The 27,963-nt window shown below is 47.6% G+C and overlaps 8 protein-coding genes across 16 annotated transcripts in view; 4 read left to right on the top strand and 4 right to left on the bottom strand.

The window, feature by feature from the left end:
- Positions 1–818: 818 nt before the first annotated feature.
- On the top strand, positions 819–4,329 carry LOC6552944 (membrane alanyl aminopeptidase). Its single transcript, XM_001980985.3, has 5 exons — positions 819–914; positions 1,151–1,844; positions 1,982–2,698; positions 2,762–3,877; positions 3,934–4,329. The coding sequence occupies exons 2-5, from the start codon at positions 1,159–1,161 to the stop codon at positions 4,232–4,234; spliced, it is 2,820 nt and encodes a 939-aa protein (XP_001981021.1). The 5' UTR covers positions 819–914; positions 1,151–1,158; the 3' UTR covers positions 4,235–4,329.
- Positions 4,330–5,457: 1,128 nt separating this feature from the next.
- Positions 5,458–8,683, top strand: LOC6552945 (aminopeptidase N). The gene is made up of 6 exons (XM_001980986.2): positions 5,458–6,098; positions 6,162–6,458; positions 6,523–6,709; positions 6,765–7,012; positions 7,131–8,249; positions 8,312–8,683. Exons 1-6 carry the CDS (start codon positions 5,476–5,478, stop codon positions 8,619–8,621), a joined length of 2,784 nt encoding a protein of 927 aa, XP_001981022.1. The 5' UTR covers positions 5,458–5,475; the 3' UTR covers positions 8,622–8,683.
- Positions 8,684–8,769: 86 nt separating this feature from the next.
- Positions 8,770–9,620, top strand: LOC6556112 (bursicon). The gene is made up of 3 exons (XM_001982935.3): positions 8,770–9,007; positions 9,078–9,202; positions 9,275–9,620. Exons 1-3 carry the CDS (start codon positions 8,878–8,880, stop codon positions 9,539–9,541), a joined length of 522 nt encoding a protein of 173 aa, XP_001982971.1. The 5' UTR covers positions 8,770–8,877; the 3' UTR covers positions 9,542–9,620.
- Positions 9,621–9,678: 58 nt separating this feature from the next.
- Positions 9,679–15,130, bottom strand: LOC6556111 (gamma-aminobutyric acid type B receptor subunit 2). Of its 2 annotated transcripts, none has more exons than XM_026976326.1 (13): positions 15,032–15,130; positions 14,362–14,624; positions 13,760–14,241; positions 13,510–13,690; positions 13,237–13,455; positions 12,883–13,178; positions 12,462–12,825; positions 12,292–12,402; positions 12,005–12,229; positions 11,235–11,580; positions 11,067–11,172; positions 10,555–11,009; positions 9,679–10,487 (listed from the first exon to the last, which is right to left on the bottom strand). In XM_026976326.1, exons 2-13 carry the CDS (start codon positions 14,608–14,610, stop codon positions 9,868–9,870), a joined length of 3,654 nt encoding a protein of 1,217 aa, XP_026832127.1. In that variant the 5' UTR covers positions 14,611–14,624; positions 15,032–15,130; the 3' UTR covers positions 9,679–9,867. The 2 variants fall into 2 exon arrangements, with proteins under 2 accessions (XP_026832127.1, XP_026832128.1); XM_026976327.1 differs by having other exon boundaries at positions 11,067–11,169.
- A 219-nt stretch (positions 15,131–15,349) lies between these two features.
- LOC6552957 (cyclin-dependent kinase 20) lies at positions 15,350–16,511 on the top strand. Of its 2 annotated transcripts, XM_001980989.3 has the most exons (4): positions 15,353–15,636; positions 15,690–16,074; positions 16,138–16,288; positions 16,346–16,511. In XM_001980989.3, exons 1-4 carry the CDS (start codon positions 15,436–15,438, stop codon positions 16,503–16,505), a joined length of 897 nt encoding a protein of 298 aa, XP_001981025.2. In that variant the 5' UTR covers positions 15,353–15,435; the 3' UTR covers positions 16,506–16,511. The 2 variants fall into 2 exon arrangements, with proteins under 2 accessions (XP_026832129.1, XP_001981025.2); XM_026976328.1 differs by having other exon boundaries at positions 15,350–15,636; positions 15,690–16,288.
- LOC6552958 (DNA-directed RNA polymerase I subunit RPA12) lies at positions 16,503–17,187 on the bottom strand. The gene is made up of 3 exons (XM_001980990.3): positions 16,955–17,187; positions 16,683–16,902; positions 16,503–16,618 (listed from the first exon to the last, which is right to left on the bottom strand). The coding sequence occupies exons 1-3, from the start codon at positions 17,070–17,072 to the stop codon at positions 16,594–16,596; spliced, it is 363 nt and encodes a 120-aa protein (XP_001981026.1). The 5' UTR covers positions 17,073–17,187; the 3' UTR covers positions 16,503–16,593.
- Positions 17,188–17,349: 162 nt separating this feature from the next.
- LOC6552959 (torso-like protein) lies at positions 17,350–21,708 on the bottom strand. Of its 2 annotated transcripts, none has more exons than XM_015154764.2 (3): positions 21,633–21,708; positions 18,783–19,014; positions 17,350–18,456 (listed from the first exon to the last, which is right to left on the bottom strand). In XM_015154764.2, exons 2-3 carry the CDS (start codon positions 18,990–18,992, stop codon positions 17,605–17,607), a joined length of 1,062 nt encoding a protein of 353 aa, XP_015010250.1. In that variant the 5' UTR covers positions 18,993–19,014; positions 21,633–21,708; the 3' UTR covers positions 17,350–17,604. The 2 variants fall into 2 exon arrangements, with proteins under 2 accessions (XP_015010250.1, XP_001981027.1); XM_001980991.3 differs by having other exon boundaries at positions 21,107–21,680.
- Positions 21,709–22,645: 937 nt separating this feature from the next.
- Positions 22,646–27,963, bottom strand: part of LOC6552960 (peripheral plasma membrane protein CASK) — a 39,481-nt gene continuing 34,163 nt past the window's right edge. For all 6 annotated transcript variants that reach the window (XM_026976337.1, XM_026976336.1, XM_026976338.1 and 3 more), the window contains 5 exons: positions 27,151–27,270; positions 26,949–27,071; positions 26,329–26,436; positions 26,095–26,270; positions 22,646–26,026 (listed from right to left, as the gene is read on the bottom strand). In XM_026976337.1, coding sequence (XP_026832138.1) covers positions 25,847–26,026; positions 26,095–26,270; positions 26,329–26,436; positions 26,949–27,071; positions 27,151–27,270 — 707 coding nt within the window. In that variant the 3' untranslated portion in view covers positions 22,646–25,846. The remainder of the gene's footprint in view (positions 26,027–26,094; positions 26,271–26,328; positions 26,437–26,948; positions 27,072–27,150; positions 27,271–27,963) is intronic.

The following is a 27,963-nucleotide window of genomic DNA, read 5'->3' as shown; positions in this document are numbered from 1 at the left end:
TGCAACGTCAGAAGACTGTGTTCTTACGACCACAATGGTGCCATAAATACATGCGTAATCAGCCTTGGCAACTAAATCCATGTGTCCACGAAATCTTAGCCCAATTGGTATTGTTTTGCTGAATTTTTTGAATTGAAGTTGGCATTTTCAACTGCAATTGAGTGGGGGTTCATTTTTATAATCGGCGGTTGTCATTTTCAATAGTATAATTATAAGTATAGTTATAATAGCCTTAATGGCGCTTGCCATCAAGTTTTGATTTGCTTTGGGCGCCCATAAATCAACAATAAGGGGAAAAGGTTCCTAAAAGAGTACAATATATGTAACACAATGTGGTTCAAATGTTGATAAGCCATTTTGCGATATCGTTAGTTAATCCAGTCGAAGAGATAGTAACTGGGACAGGCGACAATCTTCGGGATGTTCATAAAAGATGTCACTCGCTGCTAAAACTGACAAACCTATTCATTTTTATTCTATTACTTATGAAGCACCTTGCATTCAAACAAAATCAGCAACCATTTTCCCTTGAGAGACTGCAACGCTCGATAAGATTGGGTGCAATGCACCATAGGTGGCGGAGGAGCATTTATGCCATTTATGCCTGGCAATCTTAAAAAAAAAGAAAAAATGCCAGTTTGGATTGGTAGCCGATGGCGGAGTGTGTAAATCAGCGCTATGCCTTCTTATCGCTATCGCAGCTTAATCTATAGACTAGGCGAACTTTATCTGGGCCGAAATAAAACGTTTAAGTTTGCAGATAAGCCGATAATGGCAAAGCCGGCAAACGCTTTACGCTCACCATATATACCGGGCCCAAACCAAAAGTCACTTAGTTTTCGAATCGAAACGCTGGCCGAGTGTCGTGCGAAATACTAATTCTAGTCCAAGGCGCGCGATCGAACCCTTGAAAAGTGAGTTTAATAGTGATTATATAAGTGGTGATCACTGTAGTGTAGTACAACGCAAATATCCTTGAAAAAATTGAAAAAGCTTGGAGGACACGTACTAGGGCTAAAATAAGTGGTATATTTTCTGCTTTGCCAGCTTAAAAAAGTATAATTTTATAATTTTCAAACTAATGAAGTAAAAAATTCGTTAAATGCGCACTCACAATCATTAAGCTTGATTCCTTTTAATGTTTCATCAGCAGGAAGAATGTTTGCCCTGCGAGTGGCCCTTCTCCTGGTGGCCTGTGTGTCCTTGGCCTCGGCAGGAACTCGGCAACTGGCCGTGGACGCTCAGCCGCCGGCGACGTTCGCCACTGCTCCACAGGATTACCGCCTGCCCGACTTCGTCACACCGGTTAACTACAACATTACGCTGCGACCGTATTTGCTGGAGACCGACGGTTCCAAGAGGTTCACCTTCGACGGCGAGGTGTTTATCGAGGTGATCTCGAATAAAACCACAGACGAAGTCTACATCCACTCGAAAAACCTCATCTATTCGGTCAGGGAGTTCTGGCAGAAGCCAACAGCCGCAGTGCCCAATCCCACGGTCATCCCATTCAGTAACCTTGCAGCGAACGATGATACGGATATTACGAAGCTAACGTTATCAAATACTTTGACGGCTAATACGGCATATATTCTGCACTTCGTGTACACCGGTCTGATGGAGGACGATATGCACGGCTTCTATCGCAGCTCCTATGTGGACGACAACAATGTCACCAAGTGGCTGGGATCCACCCAGTTCCAGACCCACCACTCCCGTCGCGCCTTCCCCTCCTTCGATGAGCCCCAGTTCAAGGCCACCTTCGATGTCACGCTGCAGCGACACAGGACCTTCAACTCGGCCAGTAACACCCGTCTGATCTCGTCCTATCCCACCTCCGAAGAGTAAGAACTTCCACTACTTACTGCTCATCTGAAGAACTGGCATTGGTTAACGAATTCAACGATTTGGTTACCAATCGAGAGTATAGTTATAGTTATTCCTTGTTCTGAATATCATGTTTTATTTTACCCGATTCTAGAGGATATTTCGCGGACGTGTACAAGACGACACCCAAAATGTCCACCTATCTCCTGGCCTTCATCATTTCCGAGTTTGTGGCCCGTAAGGATGACGACTTCGGAGTTTATGCACGTCCCGAGTACTACACCCAGACCCAGTACCCCTACAATGTGGGCATTCAGATTTTGGAGAAGATGGGCAAGTACCTGGACAAGGACTACTACTCTATGGGCAACGACAAGATGGATATGGCCGCCATTCCTGATTTCTCGGCCGGAGCCATGGAGAACTGGGGTCTGTTGACCTACAGGGAGCGTTCCCTGCTGGTGGACGAGTCGGCGACCACCTTGGCCTCCCGCCAGTCCATCGCCGCCGTGGTGGCTCACGAGCAGGCGCACATGTGGTTCGGTGATCTGGTCACCTGCAAGTGGTGGAGCTACACCTGGCTGAACGAGGGCTTCGCTCGCTATTTCCAGTACTTTGGCACCGCCATGGTCGAGGACAAATGGGAGCTGGAGAAGCAGTTTGTGGTGGACCAGGTGCAGTCGGTAATGGCCATGGACTCCACCAACGCCACCAATCCGCTGAGCGATGAGAACACCTACACGCCCGCCGATCTCAGCCGCATGTTCAACAGCATCTCCTACAACAAGGGTGCCACCATCATCCGTATGATCAAGCACACCATGGGCGAGAATGAGTTCCAGAGGGCCCTGCAGAAATACCTGACGAAATAGTGAGTAGCGGGAAATTATTTGGCTTGACACGTGCATATACTATGGATACCTTCTGTTTGCAGCGAGTATCGGGCGTCTTTGCCCGAATATCTTTTGGGTGCCTTGCAGGCCGAATGGCCCACCTCCAGCTACAATGCCAGCTCCGAGGATATATTCAAGAGCTTCACCGAGCAGGTGGGCTACCCACTAATTAGTGTAAATGTTGGCGACAAGACGGTCAGCTTCACCCAGAAGCGTTTCCTGCTGAAGGAGAGCGACGGTTCCGACTCATCCTTGACATACACTGTGCCCATTTCCTACACCACCAGTGAAGCAAACAACTTCTTGAACGCCACGCCAAAGTTTATCCTGAGTCCCAGCAGAACCACGACTGTTAGCTTCCCCTCAACACCGAAATGGATTGTGGTCAATATCCAGCAGACCGGATATTACCGCGTCACCTACTCGGAGGACAATTGGCATGCCATCCATCATGCTCTGGCCACCGCTAACTGGGGTGGAATTCACGAGAACAATCGCGCCCAGATCGTGGATGATCTGTTCAATCTGGCCAGGGCTGGCTATGTCTCGTACAACCTCACCCTGGACGTGATCGAGTACTTGGAGACGGAGACGAACTACATACCCTGGACATCGGCCTTCAACGGCTTCAACTACCTGACCATCCGCCTCGGAAGCGACACGGCTGACTTCAACAACTATATTCAGACCCTGACCAACAAGGCCTACAATCAGCTGGGCTTCAATGAGTCTTCGAGTGACACAGCCTTGGAAATTTACCTGCGCACCAAGATCCTCTCCTGGGCCTGTCGCTACGGCAGCTCCGATTGCATCAGCAAGGCCCAGGGCTACTTCCAATCGCTGACCACCGTGCCCAAGAACATTCGCGCCACCGTCTACTGTGTGGGTCTGCGCGAAGGTGGCGAGGCCGAGTTCCAGGCTCTGTACAACAAGTTCAAGCAGGAGACCGTGGCCACCGAGGAGACGCTGCTCCAGAACTCATTCGGCTGCGTCAAGACACAGGCGCTGGTCGAGAAGGTCTTCGATCTGATCATCAGCGACGAGATTCGGCGACAGGACAAGTCCTCCGTGCTGTCCACTCTCTACACGGAGAACAACGAGAACGTCAGTCCCGTGTTCGCGCTGGTCACTCAGAAGCACGAGGCATTGGCCAATGCGTAAGTATACCCTATTGCCCCTATTTGGACATTCTATAATTGCCCTCTTTCTGCAGCATGGGCGGCTACTCCGCTGTGGCCACTGTGATATCCAACATCGCCGCCCGCTTCACCACCGAGAAGCAGTTGACCGATCTGCAGAGCTTCAACAAGGCCAATGGCGCCAAATTCGGCAGCTCGGAGGCCACTTTGATTGCCGCCGAGGCAACCGTTAGGGAGAATTTGGATTGGGCAACAGCCAAGCTGGGCGTTTTCCGCAGCTACCTGAGAAACTATCGCAGTGGTAGCGCCATGGTCAACGCCTTCAGTGCCCTCAGCCTTCTGATGGTGGCCCTGGTCACCATGCTGCGTAACTGAGCAGGGATTAGCGATCGGGTCAGGAGTAGTCCCTAGGCCATAAAGTATTTGTACGCAAAAAAGCAGCCAATAAAGTAACACCATTTTGTCGATAAGCCGCTGTTGTACTGAATTATTACTGATATTCCACAAATCGATCAGGAAAGTAGGCTTATATGACAGAGTTTACAATCTGATTAGGGTGATTCAGTTCGGAACATTGATCACTAAGTGGTCATAAATTCATTTTAGAACAATAAACTATTTTTCTTCCTTAGCGTTTTACCGAAATTACGGGCAAAAGGGTATTTATTAGATTGTAGTTATTAGTTTTTGTTAGATTGTATGGACCATCAGTTGAATCCTGGCGCATAATAAATCAAACTAGGTTAAGCCATTAGGGGATTTTTTTAATTTGTTGGTTTTTCTTTGAGTGCAAGACCAGTTGAGGGTAAAAAACTATCCCTGAAGTGCAAGCTGACCGACATAACTAATAAATTACTATCTTTATTGCTAGCTCGTTTACGATGTTGTCTTGCAGATATCGATCTTACCACCTATTCTGGCTGAGTTGATTCACTTTTCGTGGAAGCCAAATAAAAACAAAATCTTTATCGCATCTTATCAATTGTAGTATTCAGTACCACATTGGACTTTCCGCCATAATGGTGAATGGATAGTAGAGGGACTTTTTTACCGTTTAATCTTTTGAAGGAGATACCCCTTACTCCTGGAGTAAAAGAGTTTACTGGATTCGTTGAAAAGTATGTAACCGCTAGAAGAAAGCGATTTGGGCTCACCTAATTAATGTCTCGATCAGGATCACTAGCCAAGTCGATCTGGCCATGTCCGTATGTCCGTTTGTCCGTATGTCCGTTTGTCCGTTTGTCGTCTGTCCGTATGGAACTGAAAAACCTAGTTAGTTGAGATCAGGCGGGGGCTCTACTAGCTTTATCTCTTGTTTTAAAGTGCTAAGCTATACAAATCAAAATGGCAATAGGTTCCCTGACTAAAACTCATTAAGCAGCCGTCAGTGGTAATTGAAATGATAATTGGCATACAGCATTTAATAAGTGCCCAATGGCGCGCTGATAAGAATATTTCACTGAGAGAAGTGTGACGACATCTCGAATTCTGGTTGAACATTCCGCTAATCTAATCATCTGTTTTGCGGGGAGGGGACTTTCATTTGACTTGCTGATTTCGGCGATCTAGCAGAGCGTGTCCGAATCCAACACTCCAGTACTCGAGCTTCGATCGCCATGAGCAGTTCGATCTTTAGGGCCTCCTGGCTGCTCTGTCCACTGCTACTCTGCGTCGCGAATGCCGCTGATTATCGGCTGGACGGCAGCGTCGTACCAACGCACTACAACCTGACCATCGGCGTGTTGCGGAACTCTGCCGAGCCCACCATTTTCGATGGCGAAGTGAGCATTACCTTGCGGGTGGTCGGTGCGTTGGAGGTGCAACAAATCATTCTACATGCTGATACGCTCGACATTACGGAATGCTGGCTTTTGGATGCGGCTGGTGCACGGGTGGAGGCCATCGATATCAGCCGGCTGATTTATGAGGCCGCCACCCAACAGGTGAGGGTTCCGCTGACGCAGGCCGCGCAGCCAGGGCAGGATTATACGCTTGGGTTCAAGTACACCGGGCACATACGAACGGACATGGCCGGCTTCTTCTCCGCTAGCTATGTGGCGCGGGATACCAATGCAACCAAGTGGCTGGCGCTCACCCAGATGCAGCGCATCAACGCTCGTTTGGTACTGCCCTGCTTCGATGAGCCCGCCATGAAGGCCCAGTTCCAGCTGCAGGTTGTCCGGCCCGACGGGTATCAGTCCATTGCCAACACCAGGCTGAAAGAAACGACAGCCATCAGGTAAATCAATAAGCTTTATATAAATCAAATAGGTTTAGCTTAACCGTTTACCCTTGATTCAAGCCAAGATCGCTTTGTCGATCGCTTTGAGGAGACCCCCGTCATGTCCACCTATCTGCTGGCCTTCATGGTGGCCGATTATTCCGCCCGTGGAAATGAGAGTGAATTCGCAGTGCTCACTCGTCCGGAGTTTTACAACAACACGGAGTTCAGCTACCATGTGGGTCAGCAGGTGGTGCCAGCCTACGAGGAGTTGTTCCAGAGTCCCTATGCAGAGCTGGGCAACGACGTGCTCCAGTATGCCAGTTCGCCCAGATTTCCGCACAACGGCATGGAAAACTGGGGCCTCATCATCTACAGGTGAGTGTGCTGAAAGTTGAAAGATGGCAAAATAAATATATTTCACTTTGCTGCTGCTGAAAAGCGATGAAGTCCTGGTTCAGGAACCAGGCTACTCGGATGATTGGTCGCATAAGGAGCACGCCATACGCATCATCGCCCATGAGACCTCACACATGTGGTTCGGAGACAGCGTGACCTTCTCCTGGTGGAGCTACTTCTGGCTCAATGAGGCCTTTGCCCGCTACTACGAGTACTTCATGGCACATCAGGTGGGATGTGGATGCGAATACATGTTTTTGCAGCACTTTAACATAATCCATTCAGCTCTATCCGGAGTATCACTTGGACGAGCAGTTTGTGGTGCGCCAAATGCAGCTGATCTTTGGCGCGGATGCCCGGAACAGTAGTCAACCCATGACGAGTCCGGAGTCGGAGATCCAAACCCCCTCCCAGATTGCCTACAAGTTCAGCGGGATCGCCTATGCCAAGGGCGCCTGCATTGTGCGGATGTGGCGAAATCTCATGGGAGCCCAGAACTTTGACACGGCCATCAGGAGTTACCTGCAGCAATAGTGAGTTGAGTCTATTTTGATTAGAGGCGAAAATGCTTATCTGCCATGTGTCATTGCCAGAAGAGTTCCTTAATGTTGATAAGGGAATATTAATTGCATTACTGATATCTGTTTCCAGTCACCTGACCACCACTGTGCCCAATAACCTATTTTACCATCTCTTTGATCACTGGCCAAAGAACCATGATGTGGATCTGGTGGACTTTTTCAGCGATTACACGGAGCAGGTTGGCTACCCCGTGTTGACTGTGAAGGCTTTACAGGGTAACAAAGTCGTCACTGTGGAGCAGTCGCGGTTCCTGCTCAACAAAGACGATGGCAGTAATGCTACACTGAAGTACACAGTGCCCATAACTTTCACCACTAATCTGGAACGCAATTTCTACAACCTGACGCCATATAAATACCTACACAAGCCCGTTAATGTACTTTGGCTGAGTTTTGACAGTCAAATCGACTGGATTTTGCTTAACCTGAGGCAGTCGAACTACCAACGCGTGTTTTATGACGCCACCTTAAGGGAAGGCCTCCGCTTGGCCATCTCTGCATCGAATTACAGCGGAATTCCTGTTGAGAACCGGGCTCAACTTATTGATGATCTCTTCAATTTCGCGCAAGTACAGTATGTGGACTATGCTGAGGTATTCAAGTTCCTGGAATACCTGGCCAAGGAAGTGGCGTACGTGCCCTGGTATGCCGTCTATGAGAACTTGAACACGGTAGCGAAGCGATTGACGCCTGAACAGCTGCCCGACTTCCGGATATATCTTTCCGACATCACAGCAGCTGTCTTTGAAGCACTAGGAGTTGGCTGGAACGCCCAGGATACGCCGCTGGATGTGGCCAATCGCAACAAACTGATCCAATGGCTCTGCAGATACCAGGCCAGCAATTGCAGGCCAAAGGTCAACGTGCAGTTCGTAACAAGCCATGAAGTACCGTCGCCGGATTACCGGGCCACCTTCTACTGCGCAGCCAGCGGCGCCGATTCCAATGCCTACAACATGGTGTGGGCTCAGTACTATCTGGAGAACCGCGCCAGCGAAAAGAATATGCTCTGGGCTGCAATCGGCTGCACAAGGGACTACAGGAATCACTACCACAAGATGATCATCTCTAGTCCGGAGAGTATTGAGCAAAAGAAAATTGGCATAGCCCGTATGTACGAGGAGAATCCTGACTTGGTTCAGCCGATTTTTGAAATGATAACCGAAAACATCGTGATTTTGGCGGATGAGTGAGTTCTCGACCAGCATTGCACTATCCATTTATTGCACACGCAACCTTCTTGCCTTTCAGCTTCCAGAGTTGGTCGCATACGGCCGAAGTGATCCATGACATGGCGGAGTACTTCACCACCCGGCAGCAGCAGCAGTTGCTCAAGGAGTTCTACGATAGCAACCACCAGTTGTTCGGTAAATCGGAAGCGCTGCTCGCCGAGTCCTTGGTCACCGTGGAAAATAACCTGAACTGGGCGGATAGCCATCTGAAGGGACTGGTCAAATATCTGGCGGACAGGAATGGCAGCTCCTGCCTGGGAGCAGCTTCCTTGGCGCTGGTTCTGCTGCTGGCAGTGGGCAGCCTGGGCTCTGGGTTGGCCTGGCTCTGATTAGCTAATAGGTTGTGAGGGAAATAAAGAGATTGTCGTGGTCATGCGCTGCGGGAGAAATGCCCTTTTCGTGTACGCAATTACTAGGCAAAAAGGTTTGGACGGCCCTTGCTTTATTAGGCCATAATTTACGCTGTCGAGCGGCATTAAGCCATTAGAGCGGCAACCGCTGGCCAAGTCGGTCTATAAAAGCCCCCCGGCTGCAAGTGGCGCTTTCCATTCCTCGCGAAAGGACACTAGCAGTCGGGCCGACGAGATGCTGCGCCACCTGATCCGCCACGAGAACAACAAGGTCTTTGTCCTGGTCCTGCTCTACTGCGTCCTGGTCAGCATCCTGAAGCTCTGCACGGCTCAGCCGGATGGCGCGGTGGCCGCCACCGATAATGGTACTGGGATTTGATAACAGCATAACAGCATATTAGCTCTAAGGGATTCCATTTACCATCCACTTACCAGATATTACGCACTTGGGCGACGATTGCCAGGTGACGCCCGTCATCCATGTGCTCCAGTATCCCGGATGTGTGCCCAAGCCGATTCCCTCGTTCGCCTGTGTGGGTCGCTGTGCCAGTTACATCCAGGTGGGTCTTGCGCAATATTATGCCAGATATATGAATGGCCACAAATTCGCCACTCATTTTGTGATTCCTTAGGTCTCGGGCAGTAAGATCTGGCAGATGGAGCGCTCCTGCATGTGCTGCCAGGAGTCTGGTGAGCGGGAGGCTTCCGTTTCGCTGTTCTGTCCCAAAGTGAAGCCCGGCGAGCGCAAGTTCAAGAAGGTGCTGACCAAGGCGCCATTGGAGTGCATGTGTCGGCCATGCACTTCCATCGAGGAGTCTGGCATCATACCACAGGAAATTGCCGGCTATTCGGACGAAGGTCCACTCAACAATCACTTCCGGCGCATCGCACTGCAATAGATTCCCCCCAGTTTAGCACTCATACCCATTTGCTCATAGAATTGCTCATTAAAATTGCCGTTTCTGCTTGTCCACAGTGAAAGATGTGCCTATGAAAATTGCAGCCAGTTAAAGGGGTAACAAGAGCAGCTATATGATTACTTTAAATTGTAATTTATTTCCCAACTATCTCATGGTATTGCTACTAGTTCGCTAAATGGTGTGTGTCCTGCCTCACAGGGCACTTAGATGCGCAACTCCGAAGAAAACAAAGGGTAATCTTTACACTGCAACTGGATCTAACAATAAGAGTTTGACTACGGCATAATGCATATCCCTCGAACCGCCTACAAGTACTCAACGATATCGCATTTGATGGATATATTCGGACAGCTCTGGCCGACGGCACTGCGGCCCCGATAGTTGGGACTCTTCTCGGTGAGGAGTTTCCGGAAGATGGGCAGAATGGCCGTCTCGCCCTCGAGAAGCTCCGTCTCGCTGCTGGCGCCGTAGATGCTGCTCTCCTGCTTGCCGCGCTGCCTGCTCCGCTGCTTGTCGGGCGCCACATTGGGCGAACTGTGGTGGTGGGCGGCGTGCTGGATGTTGGAGCTGCGGCTGACCTTGCGCGGCTGAGCGCATGGCTGACTGCTTGGCGGCGGATCCCGCTCCCGTTCGCTGTCCGTCTCGCTCTGGCAAACGGTGCCCTTCTGCGGTTTGGGCCGGTGCTTGTTGCGGTTCTTCTCGGAGACGGACCGCTGGATGGGCGAGGTGGTGTTCGGGTCATAGGTCATCCCGTGACCGCCATGATGCTCCGCACAGCGCTGCGGACTGGCGTAGTTGCGCGGCGACTGGCGCTGCTTGGCGTGCGACAGCGTGTGCGTGTCCCAGAGGTCACTCTGCGACACCACGAAGTTGGACTTCAGGGCCGCGCCCATGCTGGTGCGGCGATGGTCGGAGGCAGTGGGAGCTATTTTCATTTCGAAAATCGATTAAATAACTAACGTTTTCGTGTGGGGGAGTAGAAGACAACTTACTCTTAATCACAGCCGGAGTGCTGGGCTTCGAGTGTGGACACATGTTGCTCAGCTCCGATTGCGATGTGGAGATGTTGGTGGAGGAGTTCCGGTGTGAGCTGCTGTACTTCGGCCGGGCGGTGGGCGTTTGGCTGCCGCTGTCGTAGTGCCTGGAGGCGGTCGACTGACGCCGCTCCCGCATGCTGGAGCAGTCTCCTCCGCTGCGCTTGCCCGCCGTACTGGTAATGCTCCCGATATTCTCATCGGTCTGTGCGGACACTGAGTTCCTCTTCTCCAGATGGCGGTGATGATGCTGTTGCTGTTGCATCTGCTGGTGCTGCTGCTGCTGCAGGTGCTGCTGCTGCATCTGCTGGTGTTGCTGCAAGTGCTGCTGCAGCTGCTGCTGGATGGGCTGCATCATGGTTGGAGCTGGGGCATGCGAGTGGTGCTCCACAATGGACTGCTTTTTCTTTTTGCTGTTGCAGAAACTGCAGAGATTAGTGTGTATTTAAAGGTAAAATTAGGAAACTTACGGAGGAAGCGATGGCGCCATCACAGTGGACTGCACCGATACAAAGGAGTTGTCCATCTCCACATGGGTCGAGGTCACGCTATCCACAGACGTCATTTCGGTAACTTCTATGACAAACGGGTTGCAATGCATGAACATATCTACGAACTGCCCCGCCTCAACCACTCACCTGTGGTGCTGGGCATCTCTCGACGCACCGGTGGAGCCGAGAGCCTAACGATGTCATCGCTCAGGATGGGCTCCAGTTCGCTACCGACATTGGAGCCACCCGTGCAGCTCACCCCATCGATCCATTTGCGTGCCTCGGGTCCCAGCTTGCGGATGAGGGCCTGCAGCTCGTTCTCCTTCTCCATCAGTGCCTTTCGGAATCGGCAGTTTGTGTTCTTCACATCCCGCAATCGTTGCTCCAGTTCGCAGACCGAGGAGTCCCGTCGTCCGTTCTTGGACATGGGTCTCAGCGTGGCCCTGACGCGCTTGTCCACCACGCCCTGGGGATTTCGCTTCAGCTCCACCAACTGCAAAACGATTCGCATGAATATTAACCAAAGATTATACTACATGGTCAACATTCAGGAAGGACCAAATCTACGGACAGCGAAATAGGACAGTTAAAGATATGGCAACAGCAAGGAAGTGGGATTTGACCACAACCTTGCTGCTGCTCTTAGTGGGTTCTATATAGTCAAGTTTATAGTTAGTCTGTAGTGTTATATAGCATTTTAGGATCTGTTTTCGAGTACATGTTGTTTCTGTTTCAAAGTGTATAAACGCTAGACGAAAGATCAGCTCAGCTGGCGGTAGTGTCCGATCAGTTTGAAAGATCTAGCCAGAAACTGATCGGTCTATTACCGCCGACAAACAACATTCATATTACACGATTATCATATGTAACATATAACAGCTACAAAAACTACAAAACTTCCTTACTACCAGTCTTACTTTCGGTACGAACACCAAACACAAAGTGGCTGTCGTACAAAAAATGATAAAAAACGAGAGTAAGACAAAAACTAAATCCTTTCGGTCCGATAGCACCAGGGATATAGCCGCGCCGGCCAGACAAGTGATGAACACATTATAAACCGAGAAACCAATATGCTTGGAATCGTTTAGAGCCGGTATGGAAACATGTCGAGTCTCCCAGGCCAAAAAGGCGCCGAAGACCTATGGGAAAAAAAAGAATTATTTCATAATGATTTATAACAAGCTTATAACCTCTAGCTTACCAACAACAGTCCCTTGTAGGCATAAATAATGCTAACGAATATGGTCATGTGCTCGGACTGGCAGTACTCGTTCTCGGGGATCACCAAAACATCATCAATATTCTCGTGATGCTGTGGAAAATAATCATGTTCGATTTGCCACTTCAAATATGTAATATAAATCCACTCACCAAGGGCTCCAACTGTTTGGTCTCGCGGTAAAAGGGATCAGCAATCTGCCAGGTGGTTATGATGGCTATATCAATGGCCAAAAGCACGCCCACGACCATAAACAACTGATAGTCCTTGATCACCTTCTTGTTGAGCTTCAGATCGGTGAATATGGAATGCACACGCCACGTCTTCGAGAACATGGCTCCGAAACTGAGACTGAATCCAGCCATCAAGATCCAGGCTCGAGCTGTGCAGATATAGGGAAAGGCCGCCACACTACTTAAAGTGGTGTCCAGTCCCAGGAAAATGATGCTCAGATAGGTCATCATACAGCCCACAATGATCAGGTTGTTCAGATGCGGACTGGACATCTTGATGTATCTGTAAAACATAAGGTTTAATTAAGAGAATTAGTTGAAAATACCATCATATTCTCACCTTTGGTTGCGATACTTGATGTTAAAGGCCAGAAAAACCGTGGCAATAATCACCCCGATGACCGAAGCACTAGCTGATACGATGTATATGGTTGGGTTGACCTGACTGTGCTCGATGTAGATCAAAGTGCGATCCTTGGGAGGAGTTTTGCCCACCCATCTGACTGGTTTTCCCAAGCTCAAGTCCAGGTGCGACTTCTGTGAGTGGTATTCCCCGATCTTTTCCATTTGCCCCAACTGAAACTGGTTGATCAGGATGTTGGCCTTGCGTTCGTTGTTGTAGAAGCGTACGGGTCCCTTAGGATATGTGAAATAGGTTTTAAATTTAGTAAAACACATTTGTTTGTCTATTTACCGTCACACCCTCAAAGGATGTATTTCGCAAAGCCTCAAGGAAGACACTCTCCCAGTCCTTCACGCGATAATCAAAATGTGTTAGCAGATCCTCTCGCTTTTCGGCCACATACTGAATGGCCAAGGCGGCTGCCCAGATGCCATCGTAGGTGTAACCATGAAAGCGGGAGTATTCAGTGCCTCGCAGTCTGTCATACTCCACCAGATACTCATCGGCAGTCTAGCAAGTTATGAAATTCATTAGGGGAAATGTAATAAATAGTCGAAATCTTACAATTCCAGCCACTGTGATGTCGCCACTGGTGGACAAGGGCAGAAGATCCACTAGAATGGCGCCTTCCAAGGCTGTGGCGATATCCTCCACACTGCATTCGCTGTCCTGCGTGACATTCCACCAATCTGCGGAGTAGGTGGCCATGATCAGCCATTGATAGGCCCTGCCATACATGTCCAATCTGAAGGTGAGTTTTTTTTAATAGGTTAAAATAAGTGAGGTTACTCATAAGTTGGTACATCACACTTACTTATAAGCCTCACAGAAGGCCTTGCGTGCAAAGTGCTCGTTGAAGTTGCCCAGGATGATCCGCACGTCCTTCTCGCGCAGTTTCTTCAAGGACTCGGCCACATCGTTGACGAAGCTCTGCGTCTCCACCACCTCGACCTCCATGGCATCCAGATCGGCCACCATGTGATTGTGGGGCAGCGAATAGCGCGGCTCATTCTGGTAAACAGTGCCCACTCTGGTCCAATTGAACTCCTTGAGCAGCGCCAGGCGCGGCGCATTGAAGGCGTTTTCCGATGGTACCACCCGGAAGAAATTGGGAAACGCATCCTTGGTGAACATGGGATGGGTGTCCGCGTAGCTCAGCTGGGTGAGGTGCCAGTGCTTGCTGGCCTTGGCTATGGGATCGGTCACATGGGTGCACGCGGCGCCGAAGAGCATTACTTTATTGGGGCCCGAGTGCATCATATCGAAGAAGGACTTTACGCCCACAGCAGCATTGCACTGGAAACAAATTACATTCAATTACATTTACATCACTTAACTCTAAAATCCACAAGCACTTCAGAGATTGTATTGACTTTCACTCAAGTTTCTTGTATTACATGCCTAGCCCTAACTCACCTGAGTGTCGTTCCACCACATGTGCAGCCTGTAGTTGGTCAGTATCTTGCCATGCTCATTAACGTGGCCCAAGGCGAGCTTTACGCTGGGCATAACGCCCCGTCCGGTGTAGGAGTTCTCCACGCCATCCCCGTAGGGGAAGAATCCCGCTATGTAGACGTCCGATCTCTTGGCGGTCCTGCCCCAGGCGGTGCTCCCCAGGAGCAGGAACAGCAGGCTGGCGAATGGAAAGCAACTTGGCCGGAACATGTTGACCGCGTGGGCTGCAAAGCAATTCTAAATGTGAATGGCGCATATCGAGGACGTGAACTTGGAGCCAAGTTGTGGGTGGTGGGTGGTGAATGGTAGTGGGTGGTTTCGGGTGAGCCAAGGCTGTCGAGGCAAGGCTGCGCCCAGTGGGTGTGTATTTTCTACGCTCTAGCCGTGTTTCTTGGTACTCGCATGCAATTTTACAGGACAGGTGGGGCAAGGCTAAGGCCAGGCCAGCAAAATTGCTTCAAATTGCTGCAGCAATGCTGGCACGTTTTGTAATTATAAGGCAATTTGATGATCAAAAGGAGTCGTGCATTATTTAGTATCCTCGTTAATGCGAAGGAGCGACTCCGCATGGGTTGTTCACCATGATTTGCAGCCTGTTTAATCTTAGATTTATGTGTTTTAATTAACCTACCAGCTTGCTTAATCCAGAACTGGCTCTTATTTCACTGCCGCTGCCATTTGAAGCACTTATTTCACATCAAATCTCTGCCAACGAAGAACTTCTGCAGTGCGAGGGTCCGAAAAATTATGTATCCCCCTGACTTGACACTTGGCTGACAGGAGGAATTCGAGGCAGGAAGTGCGCATGTCCTTAAACCGAAAGCTGTCACTGCTCCGCCTTGGCCTAGGCTTTCCAACCCCCATAATTACCGCGAACCCACGGCGTTTGTAAACATCCTGCAACAGGTGGTCCCGTCAGCTGGTTCCTGGTTCCATCGCATTTGTTGTGCCCGTGTTGCCATGGACTACTGGTGACGAATAACGATGTAGAAAACGCTCGGAAAATTACCAAAGTGAAAATTGTGAGTAGTCATAATGGAGGACTATGCGCCAAGCCGCTATAAAATGCTCGAGAAAATCGGCGAGGGCGTCCATGGGTGCGTGTTTAAGGCCATCGATCTGCAGCGCAACAAGGAGGTGGCCATCAAAAAGGTGGCCCTCAAGAACAAGTTCGGGAACATAGCCCTAAACACATTGAGGGAAATCAAGACCCTGCAGCTCTGCAAGTCTGAATATGTGAGTTAGCCATGCACCATTCGGCATGCTTTCAATTATGTAACTCATTGCAGATTCTGGACATCATCGACATATATCCTGACCTTACGGGTCTCTCCTTGGTGCTGGAGTACCAGCCGGACACCCTGTACAATCGGCTCAAGAGCGAGGTGAATCCCCTGAGCCGCCAGCAGGTGCGCAAGTTTGCGCACCAAATGTTCAAGGGGATTGCGTACCTGCATGAAGCAGGTCTGATGCACCGGGACATCAAGCCAGCCAACCTGCTGATCAGCGATACCGACATGCTGAAGATAGCCGACTTCGGACTGGCACGTCTGTACTTCCCTGAAGAGGAGGCGCGCCTCTATTCGCCTCAGGTCTCAACCCGCTGGTATCGGGCTCCAGAGATTCTCTTCGGCAGCCAGAAGTACGGAACCGGAGTGGATATGTGGGCGGCAGGTGAGTCTTTACATGTTGTTGAGTTGACGTGTAGATTTGTAGCCAAATATTATCGCTATTCAGGCTGCGTAGTAGCGGAGATGCTACGCGGAGTGCCTCTGTTTGCGGGCACCACCGACATCGAGCAATTGGCCATCATCATTCGCACTCTGGGCAGTCCACGTCTGAATCAGTGGCCGGAGCTGACTTCCCTGCCGGATTACAGCAAGATACGGTAGGTGTTCCTTCCCTCCACGATTGCTGTATATAACCATTCAATTTCTTGACTTAGGTTTCCCAACTCAGTGGGCATTCACTGGGACAACTTGTTTCCCAGCTGCACACATGCGGTGGAAATCAATCTGGTCTCGAATCTAGTGGTCTACAATCCCAAAAACCGACTGAAGGCCAGCGAGGTGGGTACTGCTCCAAGACTAAGACCGGTGAGGTAGTGTAATTGGTAAATTCTGTATTTCCCAGGCCGTCGAGCATGACTACTTTCACTAATTGTAAGACTATTTACACGGACACTGCTAGCAACTAAGAGTTTTCCGATTCTTTGAATCTGCAAGATAGAATGTGTGTGATTAACTGACGAAGTGCAGCACTGTGATTATCAGGACACCTACTTGCACTTGAGGCAGGTGAAGAACACCGTTTGGCCCTCGTCCGCCGATCGAAGTTGCAGCGTGGCATAGGACATCTTGTCGTGGTTGCACTTGGGACACTTCCTCTCCACGACGGGCCCATCCGCGTCCGCCTCCGACTCCCTCTTCGTCCTGCTGAACACCTTGCTGGGATCGTAGGTGTTGAAGTGTATGGTGAACTCGGACTTCTCGCCGCTGTAAACTGTTTGCAAAAGTTAAACAAATAAAATTTAAGGCGTAAATTCTGTTTTTACCGTCTGGCTGAAACTCCTGCCGGCAGTTGCAGCAAATCACGTTGCCCTTGACTTGCAGTTCGGGCAGAATGGAGCCGCAGGAGGGACAAAAGCCCGGGCAATTGGAAAACATATCCATGCCGGCAGATTTATTTTAGGCAAAACCAAAGTCAAAATCAAAATACAAAATGCGCCGCACGTGCTATTTTGGATTTCAGTATGAACGTAAGTGAACCGTTTCAAATATGCCCCACAGTTCTAAAAATATACCAAAACAAACTAAGAAAGGTGGAGAACTAGGATAGGGCTGGTTGAAAACTTTGATGAAACGGTGGAGCCGTTTACCCGTTTCGCACACCGCTTCTAAATCAAATTCGAATTTGAATTACAACGCGATATTAATAGCCAGCATTAAGTATTCAAAAAGGTAAGATTTTTACTTCTATCATCGATTTGTATTAAAGTTTAAACAACTAGTACAAAGGCGATCTTACGGGCTAGTCAGCTGAAATGCAAGTCAGATGTGTACTCTGGTTCAATTAAACTACCTAAAACTATCACAGGCAGAACATTAACTACGCACTAGAGGCTCCTAACTACAACTAAGCATCTAGGAACTATTGATCCTTGGCTGCCACATATCGCACACGAAACATATATTCAAAATGCAGCTATCGGCTGGGTGGATTCTGCGGCATGTTGAGCTCCCAGAGCTTCACATTGTTGTCGAGAACCTCGTGGTACCAGCTCTCCTTCTCCGGCTCCTCCCGGAAGATGGGCTTCAGCGACTTGAGGTCCAGCTGCAGGATGGCATCGTTGCCCAGCAGCGAGTCCAGGGATCGCAGGAGAGTACTATTACCGTGCAGCTTCAGCAGGGTCACATACTTGACCACATAGTACTCGTACTGCAGCTTCCTTCTCGCCCATCTCTCCACTGTGGCATTGGCACTAGCCGATCGAATCTGGCCGAGATGGGTGGCGAACCAGGGCGCAAAGTAGTTGTACAGATCCAGCTTGGACAGCCCGTTCAGACCCTTACTCTTGATGCGCTCCTTGATCATGCTGTAGTTCTTTCTGCTGTACACAAACACCTGGTACAGCGAATTGCCGGTGGTGTACGAGTTGACGTAGTGGGTGCCCACGTCCTCCATGAATCGGATTGCGGAGGTTATGTTTCCGATCTGCAGCTGAGCCATTCTCGATCGCACATCCGGCTCCAATGGCTGGTGCACCGGAATCTCGGCGTTCAGACGACCCGTCTCCCTGAAGCGCACCACCCTCACCAAAACGTACGAGTAATCGCCTTGGATAAACGACGTATTGATGCCCAGCTTCTTGGCCGCATTGTCCGGAAACCATCCCGCCGTAAATGCCTCCCACGGCTTGTCCATCTGCTCGATGGAAAAGTCACGGAAGTAGGCCTGGAACAGCTGCCTCCGGTTCTCGCAGAACTCCATGTGAAAGTCTCCGTGGAAGATCCCGGGTGTGGTGTCTTCGTGGCTCTCCGCCAGGCCACTTAGGTTCTACAAGAAAAACACAGAAACTATCTGGTTATCTGTTCAGCCAAATTGTCAAGTTTTGCAACTATTATCGTTTGTAATGATCGTTTTCCCAAAAACTGGTCAAACAAATGTAATGAGCGTGCATTCAAAACGACAAACGTGGCGGAAGTAAACAAAAAAGGTTACAACTAAAAATAGTTTTAGGTGATAACAACTTTGAACTCTACTTTAAAATTTAGATTATACTCAAAATGATTATGGTTAAAGGTTGATACCAACAACTCAGAGTTCGTCAACCCCCTTTAACTAATTAAATGTAGGTTTTATGCAGGTTTTAGCTCCCTTACCCTGTAGATGTTTTTGGTGGGCTCCTTGAACACCCAGCGATCCGGCTCCGAGTTGTCATTGAGCGGTATCACCCGCATGGAGATGCCCAGGTAGCCGTAGCGCAGGAATATATTGATGGCCTTGCCGATCCGGAGCTGGGACTCGCGACGACCTCCATCTGCCAGGAGCGCCAGGGTCAGCAGCCAGAAAAGGCCAGGCCACGACCTCATCGCTCAGCATTCAAGGTTAGAGCTACAGGGTGTAATAAATGGGAAGTTATGGATTTTGCAAGCCTAAGATTACATTTTAATTAGGCGAAACCTTTCCATGCCATTACCATGGCATGTACCACTTGCTATAAATGTATAACTTGCTATAAGTGCCATTTAATTGAAGCAAACAACCTATTCGGATCTCTTCTAAAATTCGCCATATAACAATAAATGGCATACCATATATGCATCGTGGTAATGGGGCAGATCTATTCCACAATAATTTATTCGGGTGACTAAGTAACTATTGATTGCCATGTGCATATTGATGACCAGCTATCCGAACTCATAAGTCACTTAGACTTAAACCGGAAAGTTTTCGACCGCGCAACTCCAATGGTTTGTTTATATTTTATAGCCAGTGCAGCAGTTGCGATACAAGGGGTTAACTAAACAGCAATAATTGCAGGGCCGCCGTGTTTGTTTTCCACTCTATAAACTGGCGATAATGAATAAGCGCGCTCTAATTGGCCATGAACCTTCAGTGGCGCTGAACTTGAACCGGCCAAGTTGAGTTGCGGCGAGTTGCGTAGAGGCCACCAGCTGGTGATGATGAGCAGGAGCATCCGATCAGCTTAAGTGGATGCAGTTAGCCGCTGCTGGCTCTGCGGCCGTAAAAGCAGCTACAAAGTATAGCCATCAAAATTGGTTCGGCTGTCGCTTTGGCTTGCAAATTATTTCCTAAAAACATTTTGCATGCCTCGTAACCGTTTTCCTATAGTTGGCCCACTACACCTCAGCGGACCGGTTTGCCTTCTTCTTCTTCTGGCCAAGCAGTATGGCCGGCGAGGAAGCCAAACAACTTCACACACACACATTCTAACAGCTTGGCGGGGCAGCTTTTAATTCGAGCCGTTATCAGAGTACGAGCGACGTGTTTGGTGGGCCAAAAACACAAAGGTTAGCCGGGTGTTAGCCACGTTCGTGAGTCACACCTGTCGACCCGACGCACTGAAGCGCAGCGCCAGACAAAACAGAAAGAACAAAAAACACAAAAAACACAAAAGCCGCCATGATGAGACTCAAATTGTTAACTATTTACGTGAACCATAAAATGTAGGCGTCGCTAAACTTGTGCAGCAGCAAAAACAAACCAAAACTGCAGGAAGAGTGACTGAATGAAAATTGGCCGTAATGGAACTGAATGGAACAAAGAAGAAGGTTCAGCTTCTCATTTGCCTACAGTACATACATGGCTTACTTCCAGGAAATATTTGTTTGCACATATTTGCTACATGCTGCAATCAGCCGTCTTGACCTCACAGATGAACCTCACAGATTGCAATCGCTGATTGAAATACGGCTTCGGGAATTCCGACTCGCTGTAGAATCCGCTTTCGAAGGCTTCCCACTTCTGGCTAGCATCTAATGCCCTAATGAGCTTAGTTCTCCAAAAAACTGTCGCACAATTGCCAAACTGGCCAGGTTCAAAGTACGCGTACCGCTCGAAAGGCAGGTGTTATGTGACTTAATGATAGTTAGTTTTGGCGGTGGGGTATTTACAATAGCGGACGCATAACCTTGTGCAAAAGACCCAAAAAGAAAGAAGCCGCGAACCGGAGTTCGCGATGAAGAAGACGAATTAAATCAAAAATTCAATGCGCGCACTCGGACTCCAAAGCAAAGGCAGCTGAAAATCAACTCGTTCAACTGTGACTCCCTGTGCACTGGGCGAAAAACCTGTGGTTTTCGAGTCCAGGAACTCATTTTAGAGCATTCAAAGTGAAGAAGCTGTTTGGCCTTTATCAGATTGAAACCAAATTGAAACTAAATTTCTTATTAGATTTTCAACCCATTTCTGCCAGTGCACCGCACTGCGGTAGTCCAGTCAATTGGAGATTCTTTATGCGCATTTCACGAGCTCTTTGTGGCACTGGCCTGGAGCAAACGCCGCACGAAGGGCACGGACGTGGGGCATAAGGTCTGCAGCTTAAGTCGCGCTTAATTTTATGCTTGGTCCGTGTGCGTTGTTTCCTTGAGCGGTGCTAAACAAAAGTTGTCTTGGCTGCGAGGTGCTGCTGCTGCTGCTGCCACTTTTGTTGTCTTGCGTTGCGTAGCGTAGTATTGTTTACCTGCACACGAGAACTCGAACTCGAACGCGAATGGAAATTGACGTAACCATCGACCAGAAGCGGGCTTATATTTTGGACAGAAGCTCGAAGCTCCGACCAATTCTATGTGCCAGTCGCCACTAATTCACAGCTCTAGAGCTCTGGCCCGCCACTGGTTAGCCACTGGTTAGCCTTATCGCTCTGATACCGGGGGCCATTGCACAAGGCTGGCTGGCTGGCTGGCTGGCATTAGCATCGTTAAGTCTGCGGTGTCTTACGCTTTGTGGGTCAGAGGTCGGCGGCTTGGTTGGCGCCCTCAAGTTATAAGGCGGACCTATGAATAGATCGCTGTGGTTCGGATTACATACACATACATGTGTATGTACGTTCGCGCGGATTTCAACAACCAACAACACACACACCAGCAGACAGTGGCAGTCAAGTACCCTGAACAGCAAACACTAAAACAGACTTAAAACACAGCGAAACACACGACGACGTGCCTTCAATTGCAATCACAGGCCGGAATTTCTGAGGCTGCACTTACACTCCAAACGCGAGCAGCACAACTTCCAGCGCGAAGACTCAAAACCAAACTGAAACTGGCTACCAAAACTCGATCGCCGCAGAGAACCAGCCGATACGTATCCGTTCCAACATGTTGCTGCTGTGCGTCGAGTCGTCCGATCCAACCGAGCAACTGGGCACTGCCAGCAGCTGCAGTTCAATGACTGGCGGCCAGCAGAAGTTCTGCTCCTCCAGCGGTGGTGGTGCTATGGTGGGCTATGGCTAATGCTAATGGCCTGGCACAAATGTCTATTGGTGACATCTGCGTTTTTGGGGGGACAGCTTTTCCGCTTATTAATATTTCCAAGCACGTCGTTCAACTGCCAGTTTTCTTCAAGGGGGAGGCAGATTGAAATGATTGCAGCTTAGCCCTCAGACTTTAGGCTCAGACTTGCCAAGATTGGCATAGAACTGTGGGGCCAGTAATCGAAAACTTTTGGTAGCGCTTGTGCGAAGAAAAAACTAATGAGAGCAAAAGTAAGCCGAAAAATAAAAACGAAAACGAAAGTATCAAATTCGCATTACCTTGAAAACATGCTAACAAATTTGGGTCAAACGTTGAGTGTTGGGCGACAGCGTTTGAAGTTCGAGTGTAATGTTTCAATTAGAAGCACAAGATACAAATGTATCTGTATCTGCAGCTCAAAGAGCCATGGCTGCAGGGCATCCGCTTTGTCGCATTTGCCTTGACTTCCACTGGCCATTGGGTAATTCTGCAAAATTCGCTGCTGGCTTCTAAGAAATGAAAAGGTTCTGATTTGGAGTCTTTTTTTGCTGCGGATATGGGGGTTTTTTCTTTCTTTTTGGCAGGGGATGGGGGGAAGGGCTTTCGAAAAGTATTGCAAAAGATGGTTGAAATTGTATCTCTCGTATATTTTTCTCTTTTCTATATAGAAGTTCGTTTTATTACTTTTGTTTCGGTTTCTGTGTGGGTTTTGCTTTGTCTTTGCAGCATGCATGATTCAAAACTTATGTATTTAAAATTCGGTATTTCAGTGTTTACTCGTTTTTATTTAATTCTCATTCCAGTTTCGTCGGTTCTTTCTCATTTTAATTTATTATTATTAATCCCATGTTTAAACTATGTATATATAATGACATTTTTATCATTTATTTTAAATGATATTTACTAACACCGCGGCCATTTGCGCCCCAAACGATCGATCGATCTGCCGATCCATTCATTTCACTTCATTTCATTTATTATTATAATAACAATTCACTCAATTAGCTCAAATCGCGTCAATCTACACATATTGACATTGGAGATCATAAGCATTTTCAACTCAGCTTCATCATCTTTACCCTCGGTATCATATCATCATCATCATCATTGACTTATGAAATTAGAGAAAAATTCTAATTCATTTGGTTTACGTGACCGTGTTCATCTCACTTCTGCTTCTTCCTCTTCTTCTTTTTTATGTAATATCAACAATAAATTTTTACTTAATCTTAGTGTGAAATTATTCTTAGAGTACAGCTACAATCTGCTCGCATCGGCTAAGAAAAAAGGATCAAGTAAAAGTACGAAACGAATCCTTCGAAATCCTAGCTCAATCTCGGGATACTCTCTATCGGTATCGTTTCCCCCCAATTTGCAATTCTTTTCCATCGTTCCTAATCATTGTAATACCGTAAAATATAAGATTTTGATTTGAGCATTCTTTTCCTAATCATTTCATCGATTTTTGGTGTTTTCTGGCACACTTAGCCTGGTTGGGGGAGCTTCAAAAAATGTACATACATCCATCTCAAGCCGTGTCTCTATAAGGTTCCTCCTCCTATCTCATCTCATCCCATCTCATCTCATCTCATCTCATTTCATCTCGTCTCGTCCCGTTCGATCGCTTTAAGGTATAATACTTAGTTAATTTGGCCACTTGGCTGCATTTGTGGTTGTGGGTAGGTAGTTAGTTCTTCAGTTTTTCGGGTAGGTTCGGTTGTTCTGCTTTTTTGGGATACTTCTATGATTTGCATTGCCTCTCTCTCCGTCTTCATTGCTGCTATCTTCAGCTGCATCTTCATCCACGCTCAGAACCGAAAAGTTATAGCCCAGCGTCTAACGATAATACTCTATGCAAAATTGTTCAACCATTTTGAAACCATAGAATTGTTCTGGATATAAGTATGTTCATCATCTTGTGTGGTGTGCGGTTGGGAAATTCAAGTGGGTCGTGTGGTTGGGCTCGAATATAAGCTCAGGCTTAAATTGTTTTTGAGGGACAGCTAGAGAATTGCGTGGCACGTGTGTACAAATGGGTTTGCTTTACTACTAAGTTCGATCTCAAGTGTCTGTGATGTATCTTCGATGCGGTCCTAACCCAAAGTAACTACGTACGTGTTTTGGGGCACATCAACTACATATAGTATGTGATTGTTTGTGCACTCCGTAGTCGTAGTCTAAATTCTGTTTCAGTTTCTGTTTCGGTTTCGTCCATCTCAGAAGCTCTATGTGAGGGAAGCTAATTAAAAAATCTCAAAATTTCTCCCATGCGAGGGCTACAGTGAGCGAAAAAGCGGTAATACGGTAATGCTGAGCGCTGGTTGCTGATCATGAAGCTGCACTAAAAAAAATGCCAGGTTTCTTCATTGCTAAGACAGTTTGTCGGTGTCATTTGTAAAGTATCTCGAAAATTTGAAGCTGCTGCTTGCTTGGGTGGTTACTGGGCCAGTGGGTGTACGATTAATTCAATTCAATTCAATTCAATGCAAAGCGACTTAGGATCTTATTCGATTCGGTTCGGTTCGATTCGATTCGGTTTTTGGGTCTCCTTGTTGAGTTCTCGTTTTTTGGCTGTGGGTTAAAAGGAAGCGCTCCGCTATATTATTCTTATTGAACTTGACTGATTTTCAATGTATCCAACCTGAGTTTGAGTTGTTCGAAAAATATATATATGTGTTGTGTATACATATTTTCTGAATTTCCTACTTTCATCTTGTTTTTTTATTTTTTCATATATATTTATACGTTTATCTGCCTGTTTTGCGTTGACCTGCAATCTCCTCATCCTTTCGCTAATTATTTTAATTCGTAATTGCAGTTAGTATGTGTGTTTTGTGCTCACTCTATGTTTTTTCCATTTGTTTACTTTGCTTTTGCTTGAATTAAACGCGGCTGCAATTATTATTATGTATTTTTTGTTTTATTATGTTTGATTGCATTTTTTTTTGTGGTTTACTCATTTCTCATGGAATTCAATTAAACGTCAACAATTTGGTATTTTGGTTTTTATAGGTTTTTTTTCTTTTTCCTTCGTGTGTAAGTGTTGTGATCTGAATTAATTATATCTTTTGTTTTTCTGTTACCTTTCTTTTTATTGCATTTAAAACGTGCACTTTGCTTCACCACTGTCTTCACTTGATCTTCCATATGTTATTAATTAGTTCTTACTTGGCTTGAAACACTTGAAATTGCTCACATCGTAATTTGTTTATTTTTTTCTGTTCTTCGTGTTCTTCCTGCTGAGTTGTGTCTCCTTGTGTCTATGTTTAATTATATTTAATTACGTAGTTTTTCTATAATTTACTAACTCGCTCAACGCCCTACCTGCACACAAGACTCTTACCGGAAATAATCATTAGGTAAAAACAATTTGGAGTTCTTCGGCTTCGATTTGACTAACTCCAGTTAACTTAGACACTAACAAGTGCAAGATTTACATAAGCGTTTAATGCTGTTTTGACTAAATGCAGAATAAAACAAATACAACAAAACAATAATCATAATCATAAAATATAACACATTGAGCATGGAATGGCAAATACAATTGGTTAAAATTAATACAAAATAAACATACTGTTGTAACAGAAAACAAAAAAGAGGCAAATACAAATGGTTGTCTGTCGTTTAACACACACTTTTGTCCTTGCGTTGCGACCGCAGTTCCAGTTCCAGTTCCAGTTCCCATAATACCCATTTATTCTTAAATTATATAGCTCGGCGCCAGGCGCCTTCTATCCTCCAGTCCTGACTGTCATCTCTCGTAGTGGTTGCTGTGTTGCTTCTTCAGTTGCTGTTGCTGTTGCTGTTGCTTGTGCCTTGGTAATACTTTAATGGTGTGGTTGTGTGGTGATGTGGCGTGTATCTGCATCTGTGCCTCAGTACAGGGCTACGTTGGAGGCCTGCGTGTAGGCGTCCCACTCGCAGTCACAGCCCTCGAGGCAGTCGGGGCATTCCAGTTCGCTGTCTTGTCAGTACAGCCAGGACACGGGCACCCACTGCGGGGTGGTGTGCACCCGGTCGATGGCCGTCTCCAGCGTGGCAATCGTCTCGCTAATGTCGTTGTTCACAATCGTCAGATCGAAGAAGTGACCGTATAGCTGGCGCAGCATCTCCGACTCCTTGGCCAGTCGCTCCAGGCTGCCGTCGTACTGCCACGGGTACAAAGGAAAGCAATTAGATGGCTTCGGCTTTGGTCTATCTATGGTTTCCTACTCACATCTGCTATGTTCTGCAGTGAGGGAGCCGCTATGAACACGACGTAGGGCGTGAACTCGGCGGTGCGGAGTATCTTCAGTGCCTGCGGCTCCACATCCAATATGGCCATCTTGCCCTCGGTGTGAATCCGCCGGATGGTGTCCAACTTGGTGCCGTACATGGCGTCCTCATGGGTGCCTGCATGGAGTCAAGCGGATGTTTATCAAATTTTCATGGGGTTGACTGAGTGCCTTACCGTATTCCAAGTACTCATTCGCACCGATGTCCGCCATCATTTCATCGTGCGAGACAAAGTAATAGCTGCGTCCGTTCTCCTCCTCGGGTTTGGCAGGTCTCGTTGTATCTGAAATAAATCAAAATATAGTTATAATACTTGGAACGAACTCATCTGCCAATTTGTTACCGCCAAAAGCATTAACAATTGCATTAGGCAAACAAAATATTTAGTACTTTATAAGCTCGTTCGGCATTAACTACACATTATTGCTAATGAAGTGGCAATAAATTTGTATTATTATCAACCCATTAACTGTGTTACAATTACGTTTTTAAATCTTTAAAATGCTTTAAAATCGGAAACGAGCAGGAAGCACCACCCACTGCGCTAAATTCAAATATATTTAGCTGAAACAAGCTAAATATTTATGATGATTCCACTTTATGGCATAGAATGGAGACGAATACATCGATTTCTGCTCCATTAAGTCGACCAATTGAGCCGTATCTTTTTTACGCGGAAAATGGGCTGATAAATCATAGTAATATTACTAAATGCATGAACCAAATCTGTATTTAAGAAAGCCTGTTGAACGTGAATATATTTCCATGTAGAATATAAATGATATAGAAACTTACGTGGTATGGGATAGGCGTACTTGTCGGGATACTTCGATATCAAGGTGTTCTTGATGTGCCGCCTGCCCACCCCATGAGCACCCAAGAGCACCAACGTCTTGCGCTGAAAGTTTGGGTCGCCAACTGGAAGCAGAGGAAGGGCGAGAATAAACATCGGTTCACCTGTGGCCGGATGAGGAGCAGGAGGCTCAATCAAACCCACCTGGCACCTTGACAACCTCCTCGTACGTGACCACATCGAGCGTGTCGAAGATGGCATTGTGCTTGGCCAGATACTTGTCCCGGCATTGCTTCTTCTTGCGCCCGAAGATGGAGCAGTTAACTGTTGGTTACAATGTGGCATCAAATGTTATTGAATTGTTTCATTAGTGCACAATATAGCTGGGTAAGTCGAGAGCAGCATGCTTATAGAGCAGGCATAAAACATGCTGTACACAAGGCATTGGATAAGTTCGAGCATGAAGCAAGCACGATTTCGCTCAGTTATGATAGATGAGATCATGATATCCCTTCGGATGCCACATGGATTATATTAATTCGTGCCCTGGGCACTTTCACCCCGCCTGACCTAGAACTTCTTCAAATTAGATATGCGGTGTTCTTCAGCCAGCCTAACGTGCAGTGTCGTGGACTTGTGTGGATGTACTTCTGTGGATCATTACAGTTGGGTGGGGCACTACTTTTGGGGATCGTAAGCGGGGTGTTCAATACTGTGGGTTCACAAACAACGATGACTGGGGTGCATCTACTGTTTCGGATGGCGAGCGTGAGCATGAGGGGCGCTTCTACGCGATTCCTTGGAACTGGAACTGGAACTGGGTGGTTCGGTGGTGCCGTCTACATAAGCTACAACTTTCGGGCAGTCGGGTGGTTGGGTGGTTAAGTGGTTGGGTGGGTGACTGGGTTGTGGGCGTGGGTTAATTCTTTATACAAAATGGCTATCGATAGAAATTCTGTTGTATAGAACGAGTAGTAGTTGGTTTTCGTGTTGTCTGGTTTTAGTGGCATAACAAAA

This window comes from Drosophila erecta, unplaced genomic scaffold (assembly GCF_003286155.1).
Source record: "Drosophila erecta strain 14021-0224.00,06,07 unplaced genomic scaffold, DereRS2 tig00000000-arrow-pilon, whole genome shotgun sequence".
NCBI lineage: Eukaryota > Metazoa > Arthropoda > Insecta > Diptera > Drosophilidae > Drosophila > Drosophila erecta.
The sequence above is the reverse complement of the archived record's forward strand: the minus strand, read 5'-3'. Positions and strand labels throughout refer to the sequence as shown.

Coding starts and splice junctions, on each gene's coding strand:
- LOC6552944 (XM_001980985.3), top strand. CDS start 1,159: ATGTTTGCCCTGCGAGTGGCCCTTCTCCTGGTGGCCTGTGTGTCCTTG. Junction 2,699..2,761: donor CAGAAATACCTGACGAAATA/GTGAGTAGCGGG, acceptor TTCTGTTTGCAG/CGAGTATCGGGCGTCTTTGC. Junction 3,878..3,933: donor CACGAGGCATTGGCCAATGC/GTAAGTATACCC, acceptor CTCTTTCTGCAG/CATGGGCGGCTACTCCGCTG.
- LOC6552945 (XM_001980986.2), top strand. CDS start 5,476: ATGAGCAGTTCGATCTTTAGGGCCTCCTGGCTGCTCTGTCCACTGCTA. Junction 6,099..6,161: donor AAAGAAACGACAGCCATCAG/GTAAATCAATAA, acceptor CCTTGATTCAAG/CCAAGATCGCTTTGTCGATC. Junction 6,710..6,764: donor AGTACTTCATGGCACATCAG/GTGGGATGTGGA, acceptor TAATCCATTCAG/CTCTATCCGGAGTATCACTT.
- LOC6556112 (XM_001982935.3), top strand. CDS start 8,878: ATGCTGCGCCACCTGATCCGCCACGAGAACAACAAGGTCTTTGTCCTG. Junction 9,008..9,077: donor GGTGGCCGCCACCGATAATG/GTACTGGGATTT, acceptor TCCACTTACCAG/ATATTACGCACTTGGGCGAC. Junction 9,203..9,274: donor GCTGTGCCAGTTACATCCAG/GTGGGTCTTGCG, acceptor GTGATTCCTTAG/GTCTCGGGCAGTAAGATCTG.
- LOC6556111 (XM_026976326.1), bottom strand. CDS start 14,610: ATGTTCCGGCCAAGTTGCTTTCCATTCGCCAGCCTGCTGTTCCTGCTC. Junction 14,242..14,361: donor TGTGGTGGAACGACACTCAG/GTGAGTTAGGGC, acceptor ATTTGTTTCCAG/TGCAATGCTGCTGTGGGCGT. Junction 11,173..11,234: donor AGAGATGCCCAGCACCACAG/GTGAGTGGTTGA, acceptor CGTTTGTCATAG/AAGTTACCGAAATGACGTCT.
- LOC6552957 (XM_026976328.1), top strand. CDS start 15,436: ATGGAGGACTATGCGCCAAGCCGCTATAAAATGCTCGAGAAAATCGGC. Junction 15,637..15,689: donor AGCTCTGCAAGTCTGAATAT/GTGAGTTAGCCA, acceptor AACTCATTGCAG/ATTCTGGACATCATCGACAT. Junction 16,289..16,345: donor CCGGATTACAGCAAGATACG/GTAGGTGTTCCT, acceptor TTCTTGACTTAG/GTTTCCCAACTCAGTGGGCA.
- LOC6552958 (XM_001980990.3), bottom strand. CDS start 17,072: ATGGATATGTTTTCCAATTGCCCGGGCTTTTGTCCCTCCTGCGGCTCC. Junction 16,903..16,954: donor GCAGGAGTTTCAGCCAGACG/GTAAAAACAGAA, acceptor TTTTGCAAACAG/TTTACAGCGGCGAGAAGTCC. Junction 16,619..16,682: donor TTCACCTGCCTCAAGTGCAA/GTAGGTGTCCTG, acceptor TCTATCTTGCAG/ATTCAAAGAATCGGAAAACT.
- LOC6552959 (XM_015154764.2), bottom strand. CDS start 18,992: ATGAGGTCGTGGCCTGGCCTTTTCTGGCTGCTGACCCTGGCGCTCCTG. Junction 18,457..18,782: donor CCACCAAAAACATCTACAGG/GTAAGGGAGCTA, acceptor TTTTTCTTGTAG/AACCTAAGTGGCCTGGCGGA.